A 21,940-nucleotide genomic window follows, 5' to 3' on the forward strand; every position below is an offset into this window, starting at 1 on the left:
TCGTCACTGCCTCTACGTTCGCCCACACACACACACACACACACACGTACGCGTTTTAGCACGCACTCAGTACAGTTTACAGCGTTTTGAGGAAGGGACAGTCATGGCGAAGTGTTATAAAGCACCAGTCAGCGCTGTGGACTCACCGTGGTTTTGTCGGCCAGGAGCTTCTCAATCACCTCGATGAGTTGATCCTTCTGCTCGGGATCCAAGCTAAGGGAAACAGGAATGATTACATTACACTCTTTGATGAAACATCTAGCAAAATGGGAGCGAGAACTAGATATTCATGACTTTATTAAACCCAGACTAATATATATGATATGAGAAATAAATGTTCCACAAATGTTCAATTGAATATCAAAACATCTCTTCACATTTACATGAGAGTGTTTGCAGATTAGTATACATGTATATGTAAGTGTGAGTGTGTGTGTATGGGTGTCTATGAAGCGTGTTTGTGTATGTGTGTGTGTGCGTGTGTGTGTGTGTCTATGAGCTCTCTTGGAGTGTGTGTGCATGTGTGTGTGTGTGTGTGTGTGTGTGTGTGTCTATGAACCCTCTTGGTGTGTGTGTGTGTGTGTGTGTGTGTGTGTGTGTGTGTGTCTATGAACCCTCTTGGTGTGTGTATGTGTGTGTGTGTGTGTGTTTGTGTGTTTGTGTGTATGTGTTTGTGTGTGTGTGTGTGTGTGTGTGTCTATGAACCCTCTTGGTATGTGTGTGTGTGTGTGTGTGTGTGTGTGTGTGTGTGTGTGTGTGTGTGTGTGTGTGTGTGTGTGTGTGTGTGTGTTACTACAGGCTGGGTACCTGTAGAGTTTAGGGATGGCGTGCGCGGCGGTCTTCCTGACGTAGGGAGACATGTCAGAGGCGGCCTCCTTGATGGCCAGCATCATGATGGGGACGATGATGGTGACGCGAATACTGGACAGGACCCTCAGGGCACTGGCCCGGATCAGCTGGTTAGGGTCCTGCACACACACAGACACACACACACACACACACACACACAGGCACTAGCGTAAGAACGTCTCACTGGAGCGAGGACTCTGAGCTAGTCTGGTGGGGGATGGTAAGGACATGTCTTATAGTAAATGAGAAGTGGATATTGTTGTTGGAAGAACAACAAATTATTCAATTATTCACACATAAAAGTTATGCCCGCACACACAAACATAAGTCTGTGCATACAACATTCTCTAATAGAAATGTCCATAAGACACAGGGTTCTCAAGACAATAAGCCACTTTGACCTCTCAGTTATTATCTATAGCAGGGGTCAGCAACCTATTGAACTTGCAGTGCCAGTTTTACATTTTCTCGTTAATGAGTGTGCCTTGAGCAACAATATATTAAAAATTAAGCTGAATTATGACACAGCGACCAAAAACATTTCCAGAAGACCTGGAATTGTACTATTTCCATATAGTCCACAATCATGCATCAACATTTTAAATGTTTCTTTGTTTGTTATATTTGCAACATGGGCTTACAAATTATAATAACATATATCCCATCTTAAAACACCATTTTCATTCAAAAACATATTTGCACTGTGAGAAATGTAAAAAATGAGAATATATGAGAATGTTGGAACCATCCACATCAATATCTTTAAGACATGTACAGCTTTGCAAAACCATGTGAAGGTGATGCATACAGGCCACTTGTAACAATATTTTAAATATTTTCCTCTCTATTACTCACAACATAGGTTTAAAAACTATTAATTGATCCCATTTCAGAACACTGGTTTCTGTAACTAATTTAAACATATTTGCACTGGGAGGAAATGCCCAAAACAGAATAAAGTGCAAAAAAAAATCGGTAGTAATGATTATGCTGCCGTATTGTGCTGTGATTTTTTAAAATAATAATAATTAAATAAAAATTTAAAATATGTTTTTTTTTATTTTATTATTTTTAGTGTGCTAATGATTATGCTGCCCCGTGCCAGTGGTGGCACACGTGCCTAGGGTTGCCGACCCCTGATCTATAGGAACCATTTCACTGTTTATAGCGCTGATCGCCCTCGGCTGGCTATCTGCTGCACCATGGGCTGCATCCTGAGACACAGAGAGAGCTGTGGCCTCCCAATCTGCAGATGGCCTCAAGGACGTCTTCCTGCCTCAACACTGGAGTGGGTCGTCTCTGCAGAGACTCCCTTTCTTTAATACCTTTAGACCTTCACACCTTTAGAACAATAAACTCTTTATGTTTATTCTGAGTTACAGTGTCAAAACAGTTCGAAGAATTTCCACCACAATGCATGCACACATAGTCACACAAACTCACATATGCACGTACAAACACAAATGCAAACACACACCACACACACGCACACACACACACACAAACATTACATATAATCAACTACATATTGATCTGTTGAAGTCTAAAATCTTTCTGTGCGTGGTTCAATTTTAAGGTAATATTTCATTATCATTGTGACATCACATGGGTGTTGTAATAAGTTGTGGGTTGCGGGGTGTGTGTTGCAGTGTGTCATGGGGTGTGTGTGTTGCCATGTGCTGGTTGTGGTGTGTGTTTGAGTTTGTGCATTGTGGTAGGTGTTAAGGGAAAAAAAAAAAAGGGAGGGAGAGAGAGAGAGAGAGGGAGAGAGAGAGAGAGAGAGAGAGAGAGAGAGAGGGACAGAGACAGAGACAGAGAGGAGACAGAATGAGATAGAGAGTGAGAGAGAGAGGCAGAGACAGAATGAGATAGAGAGTGAGGGAGAGAGATAGAGACAGATACATAGAGAGATAGAGGGACATAGAGGGGGAGAGAGAGAGAGAGAGAGAGAGAGAGAGAGAGAGAGAGAGAGAGAGAGAGAGAGAGAGAGAGAGAGAGAGAGAGATGGATCCAGTTCATGTATCTTCTGTATATGGACAGCAAAGGTAAGGTGCAAAGAAAGAGAAAAGCTGCAGTTATGTTTGAAACCTCCCTATGATTTCCTGTTACACCGTATGACGCTATGGAAACATCCCTCCCTCCCGCTCCAGTGAGCTGGAGCTGGTAACCTTGGGCCTCATCACCACCGGGCCTGTTCAGTACCGAGCTCTGGGATTAGCCGTACCTTCAGACCCCTCTGGAAGGTGGAGATGGAGAGCAGAGCCAGGTCCTGCTGCTCCTCTGCATAGCGCACCAGGTACACATACACCAGCTTCTTCACCTGGGGCGGAGTGACAGGCAGACAGACAGACAGGCAGGCAGAGAGACAGGCAGACCGAAACCGAGACAGGCAGAGAGAAAGACATGCAAACAGACAGATAGTTATTAAATTATTCCAATGGTTCATATGGCTCATGAGCTGAAGGTATATTTCTGCAGGTAGCTGAATGCTAACCTCAATGTTCTTGCAGGCCACATTCTTCACCACAGCTGGAAAGAGATCCGAAGTATTCTTACCGCGAGCTATCATCTTGAGAGAGCAAACGCAGACAGACAAACTAATTACTTTAATGTCATTACCATTACCATGGACACGCGCGCGCACACACACACACACACACACACACGCACACACAGACAACCCATAATTACATTTGGTTCCAACGCCCAGCTGTATGTCAACACAGTGTCTTTAAACAATTACACAGTGGGTCGGATCTGGATCTCCCAGATGATAATATTTTACATCTCCCTCTCTTCTCATGAAAAAATAAATGTAACCCTGATACATGAGCTGCCTCAGCATGGAACAGATCTCTCCTTGGACAGACAGATCTCCTTGGACAGACAGATCTCTGGATGAATGCAGGTTTTAGCTCATTGTACATTTATCTCCCATTCATCCATTATGAACCAACCACATAGTTCATAATCAAATCAAACTGACGAGGTCCCAGTTGGGAACTGAACCAGTTCATTCTGTTCCCAGTGTTCCTCTGGCTCCCAGGAACACAGTATGGTGGACCGGACAGGCAGCAGGCTTCATCGTGTTGTAATCATTGATATTAAATGGTTGTACAATTGTAATATTCAATATTTAAATGTATACATTTAAATATTTGTTGTCTCAACTTAGAAACATGCTCCAGCCTGGCGTCCTACTCGTGTCACATCCTACGTTTTATAAAAGACAACTCAATCCTCTGAAGCACCAAGGGACTCTGACGTTCCCTCCTCCTGCGGGCTGACCTTTACCTGTTCCCACTTACCGCCACGATGCGCTTCATGGCCTCCAGCTTCAGGGAGTCTTTGTTGCTGTCCAGCATCTCCTTCAGGTCATCGTGTCTGGGGAGGGAGGGGGGGGGGGGGGGGCATCAGCAACATATTGACATCAGCAACATCGTGACATCATCAGCCACACCACCGTCATGATATCAGCAACATCGTGACATCATCAGCCACACCACCGTCATGATATCAGCAACATCGTGACATCATCAGCCACACCACCGTCATGATATCAGCAACATCGTGACATCATCAGCCACACCACCGTCATGATATCAGCAACACTGGGCCATCGTCATCATCATCATCATCATCATCATCATCATCATCATCATCATCGTCTTCATTATCATTAACATCTCCTTCACATCCTGACTTCCACACGTTGACCCAGTCAGTGGTGCAGCTTGTTATCGTGGCATGAATCTCTGTTCTTATCATGGCTCCAAAAATGGGATGTATAGTAATTCGAAGAAGTACAAGACAGTTAAAACAATGTTTCTTAATTACTGTAAGTTGATTACAAATGAACTCTCAGCTCTCAGCTATAAAAGCAAAGCAAATCAAAGTCCTGACTTTCATGATGAAAAGGCAGTTAGGTCAAAGCAGCAAGATGCATCACTAAATTATACCTGCCACTTAATGTTATAATAAATCCATTCCACTGTTTCCCCTATTAGCATATGTAAACAGAGGCTTTGGTGTGAGCGTGAAAGACAGCGTGTTACAGTCCCAGACAGAACAGCAGAGGATAAGAGTGAAGGAGATCCAAGCTGACACCCACCTCCACTCTCCACACGCTCTTAGCTGACAAGGTCTATCTCCACCCCTCCCTGACCATCTAAACACTAGTGACAGACCCAAACCCCAGGACAGAAACTGAACCAAACCCTAACTGAAGACCACCACGTCCGATGAACATGTCAGTCAAGGTACGGTGGGGTTTTGATATAGGTAAATACATTCTGACCGTGAGTTTTACCGTGTTTACAACAGATTTATGCAAAAAAGGGTTAATAATTCGTTTGGAGTTGAATTAAAATAAAAGCCAGAAAAGCTATGAATTTATAGTAATGTGCATAAAAATATTGATACATTTTCTTAAAAATAAAATGAATATCCCATCAAGATATTAACCCGATCTGCTTGGACTATGCCGTTGTGATGTCACAGACTGGAAGAACGAGAGAGAATGATTGTGTTCATAGGCTTCGTTTACATGATGACGGTCTGAAAAGAAGACGCAAAAGTGGCGTCGCATCTTCACTTTTTATTCCGCGTTTAGACAAGAGTTTTCGGGAGGAAATCTGCGTGCATACGTGTGTGTGGAATTCGACTGGGTATTGTCACGATCCTACTCAGGGCCGCTGCGGGCCATTTCGGTGCCCTACGCGAGCGGGGGGGGGGAAGGGGAGCCTCTTTTTATATATTAGGTAAAAACATATAATTGCCGAAATTGAGTGATAGGTTATGCAATTAAGAAAAAACAACGGTGGGCCTCTTCATAACTAATTTATATATTTTTTTAATTCAAAAATGAAATAATTATTTTTTTTTATATTTTTTTTTTACAAACCATAATTTTTGGTGCCCCCCCCCCAGGTACTTGGTGCCCTACGCACTGCGTACTCTGCGTATAGGGAGCGGCGGGCCTGATCCTACTGTTGGGTAATGTTAAACTGGTGGGTAACTGGTTGTCGTGCTAACTGTGGGAGTGGCTCCCTTGATTGACCTTTATTATGGTCACGTGAGGCATCCAAGATGGCGGACAGAAGCAAGATGTTGTCTGGATAGACAGCATGGTGCCCAGACTTGGTTGCACTCAGAAACCACTGAAAGACTTTGTAAAACCTATTCGCCCTTATACGAGGACAGTACCAGGATTAGGGATTCCTACAGGGAACGTGACCCCTCCTTTGTCGTGTATGTCTGTCAAGTGTTCGTCTATGTTATATGTCAAACAATAACCCAACGGGACAGGCTACCGTCTACCCCAACGCGTGGGCTATCCCTCCGCAAGAGAGAGAAGGACCAGAGCTCGCCAGGAAACCAGGTGAGTCACTGCACACGTGGCCGGAAGCTAGTCGCCTGCCAGCTGTGGTTTGTTACCACTCATGTGTCTCGACTCCTGCCTAGACAGAGAGCCGTTTTGAATATCCAGTGGGGTCGTGACAGTATGCATGCCAGGCGGCTAGGTGGTGCTGTGATAAACTATCACACAACACCGCCATGTCTGAGGGCATGCGTAGAATCTTCCTTCTTCTCTTATCTGCGCCGCAAAAACCAAAACATGGCTACCACCGGTAATAAGAGTGTAATTACAGATCCTTCTCTGTTCAGTAATACTATCTGTACATATCCTATACATTTCGTGGAAAGACTCCTGTTAGTTTATTAGAGCTACCAGAGCAGCTTGAAGGTCCGACGCATGGAAATAATCCAACATGTTTGTTTATTTCCGTTTTGTGTTAGCTATGGCGGAGCGTATTCAAGTTTTTCCACTCTGGAGGTTGGTTTCAGATTTTTGCGTTTTTCAGCCCCAAAAACGCTGTCACCGTCTAAACGAGACACTTCCGATAAAATATTTTGTCGTTTTTACCCGGAAGCGTCCTCGGGTAAACAGGGCCTTAGATGCTGTTTTCTAAGACCTTCACACAACAGGTGTTTTATAGGCTTGAAAGCAAGCTCTTAAAGCAAAAGAACAAGCCTCAGTACTCCGGAAATAGGAAATCTCTTGAACCTTGATTTTGAATTCAATGAATGTAGCCGTTACACATTTTACCACAAATGCACAGGTCAGAGTGGCCAAAACTTCAGTCTCAGATTAGAATAATTCCAGGTGAGATAGTCAAGCTTCATGATGAGGCAAATATTGAATATATTTTGGGGTGATAAAAGTTTAAATTAATAAATAAACATATCCTCTAGTTTCTTCGATTGCATAAACACTAAAATCAAAGGTATCACACAATTATCAAACGATTACACTGAAGAAGCAAACACACACAGTTAGACACACAACTTCACAAGTAAACACATGCACACATTCGTATGCACACACACACACACACACACACGCACACCTACACACAAACCTACACAAAAACACACACATACACCGGACCAAAATTAATCAAATTAAATTCGCCCAACACTAGTCGACCATGTCCTGAATCATGGATTGACTACAGTTTTTCACAATTGTTTAAACACATTAATTGGAAAATCAGACACTATTTGCACAATCTGAAACTCATGTACCAACTGCCTAACCAATTTTGATGAACTCTAACAACATTTTCTGCATTAGACTCAGATGCCCATTCCAAAACACACATTTTTCACAACACTACACACAATTTTCTATATCTTGCACACTCTTCCTAAATTCCCTCTCTTGGTGTTCACACAGAACACACTGCCAATCACATTTCTAAACTCCAAAGGTTTTTGTGCAATTAGCAATCTGCAATTTGCTATAGAAGGGTCACAGATGTTTTGTTTACAGTATTGCCAATTTTCTGTTATCTCTTTAGTTTCATCCCGTAACAATAGGTTTATTATTATCCCAAAGGGAAACTTGTTTATTTCAAACAGGCTACTGTAACAGATATGCAAAAGCACACAAGAAAAACATTACTTTAAGATATCAACAATGACCAATATACATAAGACACACAGGCAACAGACAGTCATGTTTGGAATTCAGTAGTGGGCAAATTTAGCAAGGATATTACCCTAGGTAAAAATGAGTTTTTGGTCCTATTGCATCACAAAAAGGGAATCTGAATCTCCGGCCTGAGGTGAGAACCTCAAAATTTCAGTTAAGGGGGTGGTTTTTACAGTCTAAAATCAAGTTGGCTTTATGGACGACCTGTTCGTTGAAGATATATTTCATCCTGTTAGACTGCAAATACATTTGGGTAAAAATACAGTATTTGTTGTAACTGTAAAGTATTGTGTGTTGTTTGCTATTTAAGCATAATAATGTAATAACGTAATACATATGGTAATATTTTCAATCCAACAGGTGACAATATGGTTTTGATCAATTAGTGTATCGTTTTGACAAGAGTGTTTCATTTTGCAAAGGCTCTGAGGTGTTTGTGCTTAAGCAAATGAAAAAAACTGTAAATAAAACAACATCCAATTCAAGACTCTCCCGTTCGCTCAACCGTGTGTGTGTGTGCGTGTGTTGAGTTAGGACTGTGTGTGTGTGTGTGTGTGTGTGTGTGTGTGTGTGTGCGTGTGCGTGTGAGAGAGAGAGAGTCTGACTCCATTAAACCTCCAGGACTAACTACCAAGGCGAAGAGGAAGGGAGTGGGGGGCTAAGATGGTTCCATTAATGAAATGATTCCCAGCTCTCAGCTTGTGTGTGTGTGTGTGTGTGTGTGTGTGTGTGTGTGTGTGTGTGTGTGTGTGTGTGTGTGTGTGTGTGTGTGTGTGTGTGTGTGTGTGTGTGTGTGTGTGTGCTAGGAGGTGGGGTGACATTAAATAGCTCCTGGGATGACTCCGCAAGAGATCCAAACTAGTTTCCACGGCAACAAAGAATGCAATAAATGGCAGAAGGTGAATTCCTGCCTGCCTGTCTTGCAGCAGCACAAGACCTAGGCCTAGGGCAGTAAACACACACAGACAAGCACGCACGTACTATTATTATTAATTCATTTATTAATTTTAAATCAGGATTTTCCTAAAGGAATCATCAAGCAGAATATGATCAAGAACAGTGGACAATGTCTATAAAAAGCCTGGGTGTTGTAGATTATTTTTGGACTTGATCAGAACCAGGTCACAATATAATATATAAATAAATGGGTTTGTATAAATGTTGATGGGTGAAACTTGAGCCAAAGTAATTTTAGATGAATGTCCTCATGAGCGTCGCTAGCAATTGAAAACATTCGGGGCTAAAGCCCAGAAGTTAGAGTCCTTTTAAAAGGGGGGTTCGGGGGTTTCTCGAAAATTTGAAAATCGGGCTGATGAAATATGCAATTGTAACGTAGTTTGAGAAGGAAAGGAAAGACCAATCGTCATGTCTGACTCACGTCAGGGCAGGCCTACCTACCACCTACTTACCAGGCAACCTAGGTTACTAATATTCATACTGGTTTAAATAATACATTTGATAGTATTTCCCATCTTTGCTGAGCAAGATTATTGTTCGAAAGTTCAGTGATTGAAACAAATAAAAGCCCGGGCTATTAAAGTTTTACGGTACCACTGTCATGCACCTACCCGATGTCAAGTGGACCGGGTTGAATTCACTGCGGGTCTCTCTTATTATATCCATCTTACAAAAGATATTTTATTACTGTCCTTCTCAACACTCTGATCTCACTAAAAGGCTAGCAGCACGAAACAGCATTATCGACGAGATGCGCTATGCATAGAGAAGAAAGAATACCGACGTTGAATTTGCAACATTTTGCAACTAATTATTCTAAATCTGTCCATATATGGACACGTCCGAATTTTGCGGTTTTCACTGGCTACAATGTTGCATCTATGGCTGCTGGTAATGCAACCACAAAGAAGTATACTCTACGGGGCTATTTTCATCATTATTATTATTATTATTTTTTTTTTTTTGACGGCACAGCGATCCGGGGCTATTCCCAAAAGAACCGGGGCTATAGCCTCGAATGCCCCGGTCTAACGACGCGCCTGAATGTCCTGATGTGAATTATCATGTTAATTAAATTTCTTCAAATAAAATGCATGAGGTGAAAGTACAACTCAAGAAGACACAATCTCTTAAACTTCCAGGGCCGATCAATAATGCAGTCTTTAAAGGTTGTATCAGCGATTCTAGACTGAAACATAAATGATCACATTCATGTGATCTTTCCTCATGATCCGCTAGATGCCCGCCCCATAAGCAGGCCGTCAAAAAAATATGTCTCTTTAGGCAGCAAAAGCTCTGAGATCGTATAGAAAAACAAATGGTACAACCAACCACTCAAAACCAAAGTAAATAGTATTCCAACCAATCACCGACAAGGGGTGGGTGTTGTGTGGTTTTGCGCTGCGTTCATCATAGTTTTTACTAGATGCACGAAACATGGAAGGCAGGGCGAGCTGCCTCTGTTAGTTTTGGATCTCCCTTCGAATACCAACAGAAGTGAAGTCACCTAACATGGCTGATACAACCTTTAAATCCATGATCTACTCTTAAGGCACCGTCGCCAGGTCTTTAACTTACTACAGCGTAATGGATGCCATGGACTTGCCAAGAATGAACATATTCTCAAACATTCACCTCGCCCTCTCCTGTTGAAGAGTAAAGACTAAATTCACCAGACATTTGGAGCACTCCTCTGATTTCACTTTGACATCTTGTAAGTCATCACTGCTTCTGAAGTGACATTGCTTATAATTTCTTGCACCATGACTTCTACAATAAAAAGCAAACAAATTAAAATTACCATAATTTCAATTGAATAAAATGTTCATTTGATATGGCTGACATTTTGTTTAGTGACATCATTCTAAATTGTGTGTGGACACACTAAATATATACCCTTTGAACTTGGGGCATACCATGCATGCTGTATGTATGGGGGAACCTGACCTTACCATGCATGCTGTTTGTAGGGGCGTACCTGGACCATGCCATGCATGCTGTATGAAGGGGCGCGTCTAGACCATACCATGCATGTTGTATGTAGGGCGCTGTACCGTCACCCTACACCCAGAACAGGACTCTTGTTTCCATTGAGTCGTTCAGCTAATCAATGACTGAATTCACAAACAGCCCTGAATTATTGAACTCACCAGGTAGGTTTGCACAAACCCGCGACACTCGGGTTACCTGAAGCACAGCCTGCAGTCTGCCAGCCATGGCTAACCAGCTGAAACACTCCCTGGAGGTTAAGGCTAGCTAACTCCGGCTAACCAGCTGAAACACTCCCTGGAGCCTGGAGGTTAAGTTTAGCTAACTCCGGCTAACCCGCTGAAACACTCCCAGGAGTCTGGAGGTTAAGTTTAGCTAACTCCGGCTAACCCGCTGAAGCACTCCCTGGAGTCTGGGGGTTAAGGCTAGCTAACCCCGGCTGGCCCTCTGAAACGCTCCCTGGATTCTCGAGGTTAAGGCTAGCTAACTCCGGCTAGCCTGCTGAAACATTTCCTGGAGTCTGGAGGTTAAGGCTAGCTAACTCCGGCTAGCCTGCTGAAACATTCCCTGGAGACTGGGGGTTAAGGTTTCGGCACGGCCCTTCATGGGTTAGCTTCCTCAGTGCTGTAAGACCGGGTCCCACTAACCTCTTAGAGGAGGTTGAGGCAAGGAAAGGCCCTTTTTGACACTCAAATCAGAGGGGATTGTGAGGGTCGTGTGGTGTGAGGAAGGAGAGTGTAGTGGCAAGAGGGTTTGTTCTCCCAGTCGAAAAGTACTAGGGCCGATCGCCAATAACCACCTCCCACCGTCCTTCAGCGAGGGAACATAAATCTGGACAAAATTGTAAATTGCAATGTGATTGCTGCATAATAGAGATCATTGAGATGCTAAACCAACAGACCGCAGACAATGCCTTTCCTGTGAGTGACTTTAAATGTTAATTAAAATCTTAAATTAATTCAAAACTTCCAGTTACCTACCTCAACTGTTATTTTAAGGTGCCTCTGAACGGGCTAAGTGTGTTTCAGTCTCTTGGACGTACAGCCCCAGAGACAGTTTCTCACTATATGTTTGCATATAAAACTGCAAACACAAAAATGCAAGCCACAAGTGCATACAATGTATTTGCCAGCTTGTACAATGTCTTGAAACGCTAAGGGTGTTAATCCACTTTAAACGGCTCCTCTATGGTGACACCTGATGGCCGGTCAGGCCACACTGAGTGTAGATGTGATTCTCATGCATGGAGCTGCAAGCCCCGGTTCCCTCTGGCGTCCTACCGCAGGGGTTGGGTCTGGCCACCGCCACCACCTCCACCTTCCTCCAGCGGGGCACGTTCCTCAGAGTTGTGTCCTCCTCCTCCGCCGCCACCGGAGCCCCCGGAGCCCCCGGAGCGGAGGTGGTGGAGCTCGTCTGGCTGCAGGGCGCTGTACCAGGCCTGGTGGGCTCCGTCGGGGCTGAGCACGGGGCTCTTGTCTTCCTCCTGGAAGCCCTGGACCTGGTTCTGCACCGTCTTCACCATGTTGACCGCGTTGACGGGCAGCTGCAGCAGCTTCTGCATGGGAGTCATCTTGAAGAACCGGATACCAAGGAGGAACTCAGAAAGGCCGAAGAAGTCAACGAGGGATCCAAAAGAGCCCAACGAGGAAGCCAACGAGGAATCAAAGAGGACTTGAAAGAGGAAGCCTAGAGGATGCAGCGAAGGAGCGCTGCAGGTAGGGGGAGTGAGGAGCTAACCCACCACTTGTTGCTGCTCCGGTCAGAGAGAGCGGGAGGTGAGAGAGAGCGCAGGAGAGCGAGTGTAGGAAAGTGAGCGCGAGGGCAAATGAGAGACCAGCCAAGAAATACTGACACCACTACTCCAAGACGCTGGCGCCTGCTGGAACCAGGGAGTGTGAAAGGATCGCAATCCCAAAACTTAATCAGCAAATTTTCCTCCGCGATTAGACACACAAGTTTTCAAAGATGCTTTAGGTTTTTGTTTTTTCTATAGCAGCTGTCAATACTCCAATCCACGAGCCGAGGCCAAACCTATTCCAGATCGTGCCAGCTGTGTTCCTGAATGAGGTGCATCAGGGCTTGTCGCCGTACGTCTTCGCCCACCAGTGGAGTTCTGTTCCGTGTCTCTGGATCTCACAGCATCCCAGAGGAACGTGTCTTACTGTACACATCCAGAGGCAGCTGCTGACCGGGCGAAAGAGGAGAGGGGACTGCGAGAGAGACGGAGACAGAGAGAGCGGGGTGTGGAGTACAATTTGTCACCAGCTTCTCCTCTCACAGCTCCTCCTCCTCTCCTCTCCAGCTCCACCTACTAATCCTCAGCTGGTTTCATGCGACGCTGCCGAGGACAGAGAACCACCATCGCTCTTTGTCTGGCTCCCTCGCTCCCTCGCTCTCTCGCTCCTCTCTGTCACAGAATTTCCCTCCGTTGCACACTCCCTCTCGCTCCGCTCTCACACTGTTATACACTCTGTTGCTTTATCCTCTCTCTCTCTCTCTCTCTCTCTCTCTCTCTCTCTCTCTCTCTCTCTCTCTCTCTCTCTCTCTCTCTCTCTCTCTCTCTCTCTCTCTATGATCTGGCGTTCTGCTCTGTTATGTTGACACTCTGCCTCTGTTATCATTTCCCCTACACACACACACACACACACACACACACACAAACATACACACAAACATACACACACACAGCATCCTTCAATGTCCTTATCTCCGCCTCTTGCATTCGCATGTAAATTCTCTGGTTCATTTAATTTCTGTCTCTCTCTGTATCTCTCTCTGTCTCTCTCTCCAGCTCTCTCTATCATTCTCTCCCCTTTTTACTCCTTTATTAATCTCTGGGGTCCCTCTTTCTGGTCTTATTTATTCTCTTTCTCGCTCCTTTCATCTCTGTGGGCCCTCAGGAAACATCTTTTTGCCACAAATCATTTAATATTCCACTTTTCTTCCTTCTCTTCTAACATGAGTCAGCTTTCACATCTGCGTCATGATGGAGCAGGTCTCTCGTTCTCTTACTCTATCTCTCTCTCTCTCTGTCTGTCTTCCTTTCTCACTCTCAACTCTCTGTCTAAATGCATCCCTCTACCTCTCTGTCTCTCGCTATATTTACATCTCTCTATCTCTCTTGCTTTTGTTGACATACAAGATGTGCAACATGTGTCACAAGGAATGTGAGTGAGAGGCTCTCAAAGCCAGACACTGTTCGTAGCATGGCTAGATTTGGTGTTTGCTAGTTTCGAAAATCGGACTTTCTATTAAAATCTCAATTCTGATGGCGGAAGAGTACTCAAATCTGCCTCGGACGGGGCGAATCACTCGCTTCATCTGCTCGGACCAATAACAGTGCTTGAGGCAGGAATCTGGGACATTTGTTTACCACAGACTCAGTCAACCATACTAGACTGTAAAAAAGGGTCTAAAGGTCTCAATAAACAGGTTGGAAACTGGGCGCTGTAGAAATATACTTACTGTAGAAAAAACCTTATTAAAGCTTTATCCATGTGTGCAAATTAGTTTCCTTTGGCAGAACCTGTCCTTAACGAGCCAGGATACAATGGACTGTTTCACCTTTGGCAGCTAGTCTCTGGCCCAGCTGCCAAACCAAGTGACAGTAGGACTTCTGCATCAGAGGTTCTGCTGTATCACAGTAGGACTGCTGGACCAGAGGTTCTGCTGTATCACAATAGGACTGATGGATCAGAGGTTCTGCTGTATCACAGTAGGACTGTTCGATCAGAGGTTCTGCTGTATCACAGTAGGACTGCTGGACCAGAGGTTCTGCTGTATCACAGTAGGACTGCTGGAACAAAGGTTCTGCTGTATCATACTAGGACTGCTGTATTAGTTGCAAATTCCGAAATGGCAACCAATTGATCGAGTTAATGACCAAGTTAATAACTTCACAGTCACAGTTATAGGTTATGATGCATTATATGAAACTTATTTCTAGGGGTTAGTTTACAATTTGATAACGTATTAATTGTTTCATTGATGATTTGAACATTTTCAGCACATTCAACACAAACCTACTAAACATAAGTTCAATATGGACGCCTTAATGGTAGTCAGAACATGAGTTAGTCACTGCTCACTGCGTGTAGCTTCCAATAAACATGAATAATTTATACATACCACAAACACAGCCTTGAAATGAACATTGGCCTTCACTGAATGAAGCCTAATAGAACCCAGTTACTTAGAAGGGTTTTTGGGTTGCCTTGGGTATATAACATAATAATAATAGTAACATAAATTTCTAATTTCGTGCCTTCTTGACCGAGAAAAACTGACTTTTTGTAGCTTGTGGATTGAAGACGACAACTCCCACAATGCCAATCAACGTTAACTCCCTGAGGGACGTAACATAACAGCCAATCAGCGTTCACTCCCTGTGGTACGTAACATAACAGCCAATCAGCGTTCACTCCCTGCAGTCCAGAGTGAGCTGCAGCATGGAGGACAAGAGATTGTTGCTGTTTGCGGACTTCGCGAGCTCTATATCTAAATAATATTATATTATAAAATATAAAGGTATCAATAAAATATAATATATAATAACACGGCCAAAAGCTGTGTGTGCCTCCAGATGCTATTATGAATTAAAGACTGCGTCGGGTTCTCAGGCCTCTCTAGTACTCCCACAGCAAGAAAAGACTCGTAGTGGTCCTGCACGGGTTCAGGTACCGGCGTTCCATCTAATGTGTCTTATTTTCCACCGAGTGCGGGTCGGGCGTCGGTATCAATTTATAGCGGGTCTGGTCGGGTGCGCAATGCAATACGCGGGTACGGGCGGGTGCGGGTTTGCAAATAAGACCCGTGTATTGATTCTCGGACATGGGGGAGAAGGAATTGGGGGAAGAAACGTTGGCTTTGACTCTCTGAAGTCCAGATTGAACCTCGACTTCAGATTGATGTGGAAGGACCAGAGCCTTCGGAGATCCCGACGAAGTTGTTTATTCATAATGTCATACAGAGGCTCACACAGCTTTTGGCTGTGATATCATATAGTATATTATAGATGTCAAATATTATATTATATAATTTAGATAAAGAACTCCAGGTCTCCCGCCGGAGCTCCGGGAGTAGTAACACGGCCAAAAGCTGTGTGCACCGGATAATATTTTGATAGATGATGATGGATTGAATTTATATAGCGCTTTTCTAGACGCTTTACAGTGAGGGGGGGGACCTCATTCACCACCACCAGTGTGTAGCACCCACATGGGTGATGCACGGCAGCCAATCTGCGCCAGAATGCTCACCACCAGCTTGAGGTGGAGAGCAAGGGAATTAAGGAGTCAGCCAATTATACAGGAGGATGGTCAGGGGGCCAGATTGAATGAGCCTGGTTGGGCCAGGACACCGGGGAAACCCCTTATCTTTGCGATAAGTGCCCTGGGATCTTTTATGACCTCAGTGAGTGAGGTTTTACAGTTTTACGTCTCCTCCGAAGGACGGCGCCTTCCACAGCACAGGGTCCCCGTCACTGCACTCGGGCACCGGGATTGATGTTAAGGCCAGAGGGAAGAGTGCCACCTATTGGCCACCACCCTTTACCATTTACAGCACCTGGTTTACCCAGGCGGTCTCCCATCCAAGTACTAACCAGGACCGACCATGCTTAGCTTCTGAGATCAGACGAGATCGGGCGAGTCCATGGTGGTAAGGCCAATTACTTATAAACGACTGCGTCTCTGGTACTACATCATTGCTTTTGCAGCGCTCGTGTAATCTACCGGTCACACCGGTCACACGGGAACGTAGCGCAAATTCACACCGGTGTATTCTCTATACCGTTTATACCATAAACCCCTAAGTCCCACCCACTGGCACTGATCTGATCTATAGGTCTTTAGTGTCAGTGGGTCCCACACCCTAGGCGGGTTTGAAAGTGAGGAACTAGTGCTTGTAGTTCTTTAGAGCCCGCCCCCCCTACACTTCCTGTTTTAAATGACGGAAAAATCTTCATTTAGCGCAATTTAAAGCAGGAAGTGTTAGAGGTAGTTTACAGATCTCTCCCGTCTCAGGGGAAAATTAGGGAATGCATGACCATTCAAAAAATGACTGGGTTTCTAACGATACAAAGCTTAATGCAAATGGCTGAAGTGTCCCTTTAAAGCAGCCAACCAGTGGCACTGCCAGTGTGACCGTGGTCATACTGGAAAAGAACCAGACTTAATCCCTACATCCAAAAAGGGATAGCGAATTAGGAGAAATGATCATGAATGAGCAGGGATGAGCAGATAACACAATCCTACCGGAGAGTCATCAGCCATGAGAAAGGATGTTGTTTCCAAGGAAACAGGACTCCACAACACAGGCAGGGCCATCACTGTCACTGTTTATAGGGGAACCCGTTCACCGGCTGCGGCTTACGGGGCACTGCAGTCATGAAGAACGGTTGTCATTGACTGTATAGAACGCTGCAGGTGCCTTTGATCATTTTGTCTGCTGAGGATAAACCTCATTCAGTTGTATCTTGTTTTGTCCACATGGGGCCGCGACATAATAGAAGATGTAAAGCGCATGCATAAACTGCCTTTTCATAAGCAAAAAAAGATCATATGAGACGATTATGAATGACATAAAGGGAGGGAGGCTGTTTTCTATCGCAGAAAGTGAAAGTCATCCATTCCCATCAGTGTTGTATTATTGCCAATGACTCGGCGCCCCCTGCTGACAGAAACATTCAGTTTGCTTGAAGCAGGGATTCTATTCACACAGGCGCCTAACACTAGATCAGCATCTCAGATAATCTCTCCACTTATAAGTGGTGATTCATTTAAATGGTTGGTCTCTGCATTCAATGCCCCATAACCTTGGCCCGGAATAATTTCTTGTCTAGATATTACAATGTTATTATGATCTAATGATGGATATTGCTGAAAAAATATATGCCATTCTATTTACTATTTAGTCATTATCTCAGAGACTTTTAACCAAAGTACAGGTCATTAAAGAGTCAGTTGCGCTCAGACATCTTTCTCGAAGATGAAATCAAGAATTTATAGCATGTCACTTAAACGAGTCTCATGACATGCATGCCAACAGGGGTGTTGTTAACAGGTCATGGTGAGCGGAGCCAGACTAGAGGGAAGGACCCCTTCTAGCCAACGCTGCTTGGGGTCGTTTTTCAGAAGGATGCTGGCTCAGGTTGTGGAGTCAAAATCCAGTCAACAATATCTACGTCAGTAATCACATTCACAATTTAAAGCCGGCCAGAATCAGTAGGATTAAATTAAAGGGCCATATAGTGAGAATGGTCATGGTGTTGATGCCAACATATTGTGTTTCGGTCTCCAGTGTGAATTCTGCTCTGAATTATTTTCCATAATGCTGTAAACAACGCCACAATGTAATGACAACATGAGTTGTAGCTGACTTGTTTGAATGGTTTTATTTATCCAAGTAGAAATGTAATCATGCAACACAGAACAGCAGTTGGAATATGTTGTTTAAAGTAAATGTGTGTAGCTTGAAGCCTCTGTCTTTTCCTCTATGACAAGAAAACACAAAATAACATTCTCATCAGAGATACTTCTGTCATGGTAACATATTCAGCACCAGTATCAAATTAATTTTCCCTCTGTGACAAAATTCCAGTATGCATCAATGTGTCTGACTAATGTACTAGATGGGCTAATCTGATATGAGTGGAAATGCCTAGGTAATAGCCTATAATCTATGTCTGAACTTTCTAAACATCCCCTGCTGCTTTCATATTCAGCAGAGTTATATTTAGTAGTAGTAGTATTACCACCAGTAATACCACCAGCAGAACAATGAGCTGTCCATACTAGAGGTGCTGAATCCCTAGCAGCCACCGACACCAGGGCCTGTGGGCTGGGAGAGGATCATCGGTTATACCGTTATCCTGTACTAACGCTACGCAAATTCCGCTCTCATAATTAATTTGAGCTAAGTACACCTGTTTACTGGCCAAGGAACAAGAAACAATGCGAAAAGGACAATAATAACACCAAAAAACGTCAAAGCGATTTAATATGTAGTTTGTACGACAATTTCGAAAAAGTATTCTACATCTCCATGTAACGGAAATGGATAACCCTATGAAAAGTCCCGCCCTCTTTTCTCCGCTAATCCTATGTAGCTGAAAGTCCCGCCCTCTTTCTCGCCAATGACGCTCATGATGGGCATGCCGTTCCAGTTTAGATCTGAACGCCTGGGATCGAGGTTGGCCTGTGTGTATGTATCGCCCAGGGGGTTTAACATTGACTTTATAAACCATGGATACCATTAAAACACATTGCAAAGGTAATCCAAACGGAACGCGACCAGACGCCACCTTCCCCGGAGCAAAGAGTAGGTGTGGAGGACAAAGTCAGCCATCCTTCACCCGCAAATCACAGCAGACAGCCCAACGTAAGCAGGTCAACTGTTGTCAACAACAACTGAGTCATGCACGTACTGCTCCAACGATAACACAAAGTGTGTGTGCAGACACCTGGCGTTCCTTAGGCTGCACCATGTAGCCCGATGAAACACACTTCCTATATATCTCAGCAGCCAGGAAATTACATCCCCATTGCACCTCCCCCTCCCGAGCAGCACCACGGACAAGGCTTCTCTAGACTGCCGTGGAACAGCGTCCACGAATCCAGCCAGCTCGTACCTCTTGTAGTCGGAGGAGAAGATGCCCCCGCTGGCCGGGTCGTGGCCGTACTCCGGCTCCCCGACGCTGGACGAGCCTCCCTTCTCATCGCTGAACGCGGAGCTGGTCGACATGGCGCCTAGGAGCAGAGCGATGGATGGGCTTAGCGCAGGAGGGATCGCTCTTAAAGGCGCACGGCGTTATCTCGCCCGGATACCGCGATGCTCCGAGTGTCGTCCAAGCGGCAGATGCTCCAGTCACGTGATCTATCCATCCAGCCATTAGGTGCCCCGGTAGGCCTATAGTAACCCTTCTTATTATCCAGTTGGGCCATAGCAATCAAATGCATCCAGTAGGGCCATAGCAACCCAATATATCCAGTAGGGCCATATCAACCCAATACATCCAAGTAGACCACACTTATTAATTTAGATAATGCGCAGAGTACAGAGTAGCCCATACATTAGTCTCCTTCAAACCTTTATCCGGCAATGCCTTATTGAATTCGTTGAGTTTAATCAGAATTTGCGTTTTAAACGTACATTGCGGCTACCTGTATAGGCCTATTCTTGTTTCTCAAATGTTCATTGAATCTGGAATATGCCAAAAAAGTCTGAATCAGTTTGAATCCTTGAGTAGACCTATGGATCCATAACACATGAACATATTACATTCGCCACAAGGTGGCAGTTGAACGCAAGTTACGAGAGGCTCAGTGAATTCATTTGTCAAAAAACCTCTCCTTAAATAACTTCTCAAAGAGAGAGAGAGAGAGAATTGCTATTCAAATTAAAATTACAATTTGTTATTGTGCGTGATATTTGGTATATTTCACAGCCCCCTGCAGTACATGGTGAATACATATAGTGGGTCAGGGCTCATCAGCACTCCCCCTGGACTCATATCACCAGGGTTCTGTTGGTATAGATCAGTGGTTCCGAAACTATTTCCCTTCTCAGCACCGCTCCCTATTCACCAGCGCTGGAGGGGGGGTGAATATGAACATGGTGTAAACATGGACCGTAAATGGGTGGGGCATGGGCGTGTGTGCATGTGTGTGTGTGAGATAAAGTTTGGTGCCAAACTGTGTGTGTGTGTGGGTGTGTTTGCGTGCGTGTGATAAAGTTCGGTTGAACTCTGGCTGTGTGTGAGTGACTGTGTTGCTGGTGACTGTTAGTGGTGTTGGCTGAACACCCTGCTGTCCTTTGGAATGTGAAAGATGATATCATGACTTGTGACAGCAGTCTCCTTCATTCTCTCTCTCTCTCTCTCTCTCTCTCTCTCTCTCTCTCTCTCTCTCTCTCTCTCTCTCTCTCTCTCTCTCTCTCTCTCTCTCTCTCTCTCTCTCTCTCTCTCTCTCTCTCTCTCTCTCTCTCTCTCTCTCTCTCTCTCTCTCTCTCTCTCTCTCTCTCTCTCAGCTCAGGCATGTCCTCTCCAACAGGAAGGGAAAGGGGAGATAGCGTAGCGCATTTCCACTTTTGTAGCCATCACTGTGTTGAGGTGCCACAAATATTTGTGGCATTAGTATACAGAGATATCGGTCACTGCTGAAGCATTCATGTTTCACTAATTCATTGTCCAACAGTGTGGCAAATTCTTTGCAAAGAACCTCAGAAAAGACTAAATATTACCATGAGCAGAAATCTGTATAGTCAAGCTGAACAAGTGATGGGTCTGCATCCTCTAAACACCATAACAAATATCACTGGCAGAAATACACAAACTGAGCCAAGGTTGCAACGTTGGGAAGGGGAAGTAAAGCCAGGCAAAGGAGGGATTTAGGGGAACACTTCACCCATTTGCATTATGCTTTGTATAGTTAGAAACTCAGTCCTATTTTTTAATGGTCGTGCATCATTCCCTCAGAGATCAGTTTCTACCGCTAGCACTTCCTGCTCCGATGACACAAAAGGACGAGAACACAAAGAGAAGGGGGGGGTGAGACTACAAATAGTAGTTCAGATTCAGCTTCATTGGCCTGGTTTGCGTAAAAAACAAGAAATTTGATTTTGGTTAACCCTTTGCTCTCAAAGTACAACACTCAACCTATTTGTTGTGGTTAACTCTTGTCCTTAATTAACCACTGTGTGGCTGATCTTAAAAGTCTGACGCTTATACCAGACGTATTAAATCAAAAGAAAACCAGGTCCAGTGCGGTTTAAAGTTGAAAATTCCAATTGGTTTAATTACACTAAATGAAAATACAAAACTCAAAAGTTCTTGCAGTTAAGTCAACATAAGGATTGCAAAGATAATCAAGGGGTCCGTTCTGTTCTCTGGCACAAGGTCAAAGACTGTGTCTTCCTGCTCAAGCCCCTCCCCCCAGGTAGGTTCGCCCTTATATAGATGCCAAGGTCACCTTCATGGTCCAGCCACTAGAGGGAGATAACAAAAATACAAAATGAAAGAAACTTTTCTCCTTCATCATTCTGGCTCCTACATTCCGCCCCTTAAGTGTTTTAGGCTTAACATTAAACAATTATCCATTATTCTATTAAAGGAGCCAACAAATGTAATACAATGATATAATGAAGATAGCA

General features: G+C 44.3%; 1 protein-coding gene across 4 annotated transcripts in view; it reads right to left on the reverse strand.

Moving 5' to 3' along the window:
- Nucleotides 1-19,551, reverse strand: part of ap3b2 (adaptor related protein complex 3 subunit beta 2) — a 50,858-nt gene extending 31,307 nt beyond the window's left edge. For all 4 annotated transcript variants that reach the window (XM_079742584.1, XM_079742582.1, XM_079742583.1 and 1 more), the window contains exons 1-6: nucleotides 19,422-19,551; nucleotides 4,158-4,233; nucleotides 3,344-3,418; nucleotides 3,074-3,169; nucleotides 808-968; nucleotides 147-213 (exon numbers count right to left, since the gene is read on the reverse strand). In XM_079742584.1, coding sequence (XP_079598710.1) covers nucleotides 147-213; nucleotides 808-968; nucleotides 3,074-3,169; nucleotides 3,344-3,418; nucleotides 4,158-4,233; nucleotides 19,422-19,534 — 588 coding nt within the window. In that variant the 5' untranslated portion in view covers nucleotides 19,535-19,551. The remainder of the gene's footprint in view (nucleotides 1-146; nucleotides 214-807; nucleotides 969-3,073; nucleotides 3,170-3,343; nucleotides 3,419-4,157; nucleotides 4,234-19,421) is intronic.
- Nucleotides 19,552-21,940: the final 2,389 nt, after the last annotated feature.

Source organism: Pollachius pollachius (genome assembly GCF_949987615.1).
Source record: "Pollachius pollachius genome assembly, chromosome: 9".
Lineage (NCBI taxonomy): Eukaryota > Metazoa > Chordata > Actinopteri > Gadiformes > Gadidae > Pollachius > Pollachius pollachius.